The sequence below is a fragment of the Fonticula alba genome (genome assembly GCF_000388065.1).
Source record: "Fonticula alba strain ATCC 38817 unplaced genomic scaffold supercont2.6, whole genome shotgun sequence".
Lineage (NCBI taxonomy): Eukaryota > Rotosphaerida > Fonticulaceae > Fonticula > Fonticula alba.
This window is the reverse complement of record NW_009242976.1, coordinates 1,812,086-1,813,411: the sequence shown is the minus strand read 5'-3', so window position 1 is coordinate 1,813,411 and position 1,326 is coordinate 1,812,086. Positions and strand designations below refer to the sequence as shown.

The window sequence follows — 1,326 nt, the reverse complement described above, 5'->3', positions numbered from 1 at the left end:
CCCCCCCCGGTGGCCATCTACATCCGCAGGAGCAAAATACACGCACCCATTGCCGAAGGCACGCGACACGGCCAGGATGCCAGCCACACGGGGCATGTTGGTGGTGCGGCCGTACACCTCGCCGCCCATGCGGCGCACGCGCTCAGCCTCAACCGGGTCGCCGGGCTTGTGCGTGGGCTCGGTGATGACCTGGGCATGGAGCGGCCCGGCCGTGCCGGAGTCATTGCGCCGGCAAAGCACGGCCTCCGAATCGCCGGCCCAGGCAATCCAAACGCGCTTGTTGTGGATGACCGACACGACGGCCGTCGAGCCGGATGTCTCGACATAGGGCCGGCGCTCCGGGCCATCGAAGAGGTTGGCATTGGTCCCGACGAAGGTGGCGAAGATGGACGCCGCGATCGGGTCCTCCTCGTCGAAGGTCTCCGTGGTTTCGATGGGGGAAATGCTGGGGTCCATGTTGGGAGGGAAGTCCGTCGGCTGGCGGAAGGCCTCGGCCGCCATCAAATCCAGGTGCAAGTTCCGCGCGATGTACTCGCAGACGCTGATGCCGCCGTGGCCATCGTAGATGGACACCACCGAGGTCGGATGCAGGGACTTGGCCTGGCGCACGACCGACAGGCCGAGGTATGGCCCGGCGCCCGGCTGCTCCAGCTCGTCGATCAGGATGACCTTGGTGGCCTTGGCCGGGGCCTGCGGGCGGTACAGCTCGGAGACCGGCTCATCGGGAGCCGGACCGCCAGCGGCCAGCGGCTCCTCCGAGGGAGGGGCAGCCACTGGCTCAGGGTCGGCAGGGGCGTCCGCCTTGTTGGCGGGCGCGGCGTCAGGGGCGTCATCCTCGCCGGTGGCATCCTCGGCCTTGGCGGGGTCGGCGTCGTCGCCGGCCTCGGCATGGGCCTTGGCGGCGGCCTCGGCGGTGGCGGCGGCGGCGGCGGCTTCGACCGCGGCCTCGGCCGCGGCAAGCTCCTCCGTCCGGGCCTGGAGCAGGAGCTCATCCACCGGGAGCTGATCGGCGAAAAGGGCCACCACCGAGCGATCTTCCATGTACGGCCGGGGGCCCTGGTGGCCGGCGGTCTGCACCGAGACCAAGGGCAGGCGGCTGTCCTGGACACCGATGATCGGGGCCTTGATGCGGCCCTGCTCCAGGGCCTCGATCACCAGCTTCACCATGTTGGTGATCTCGCGAATGACCGCCGCCCGGATCAAGTGCAGCCGGACCCGGTTGGTGGGAGTGCCCCGGTGGTCTGCATCGTGGCGAAGGTGAGTGCGGGCAGGGTGCACAGGGGGCGCGGGTGCGGGGGGGGGGGGGGGGGGGGGGGGGGGGGGGGG

General features: G+C 70.7%; 1 protein-coding gene across 2 annotated transcripts in view; it reads right to left on the bottom strand.

Moving 5' to 3' along the window:
• H696_04053 overlaps nucleotides 1-1,326 on the bottom strand; it is a 6,672-nt gene that overhangs the window by 632 nt on the left and 4,714 nt on the right. For both annotated transcript variants that reach the window (XM_009497925.1, XM_009497926.1), the window contains exon 6: nucleotides 47-1,241. In XM_009497925.1, the coding sequence (XP_009496200.1) occupies nucleotides 47-1,241 (1,195 nt within the window). The remainder of the gene's footprint in view (nucleotides 1-46; nucleotides 1,242-1,326) is intronic.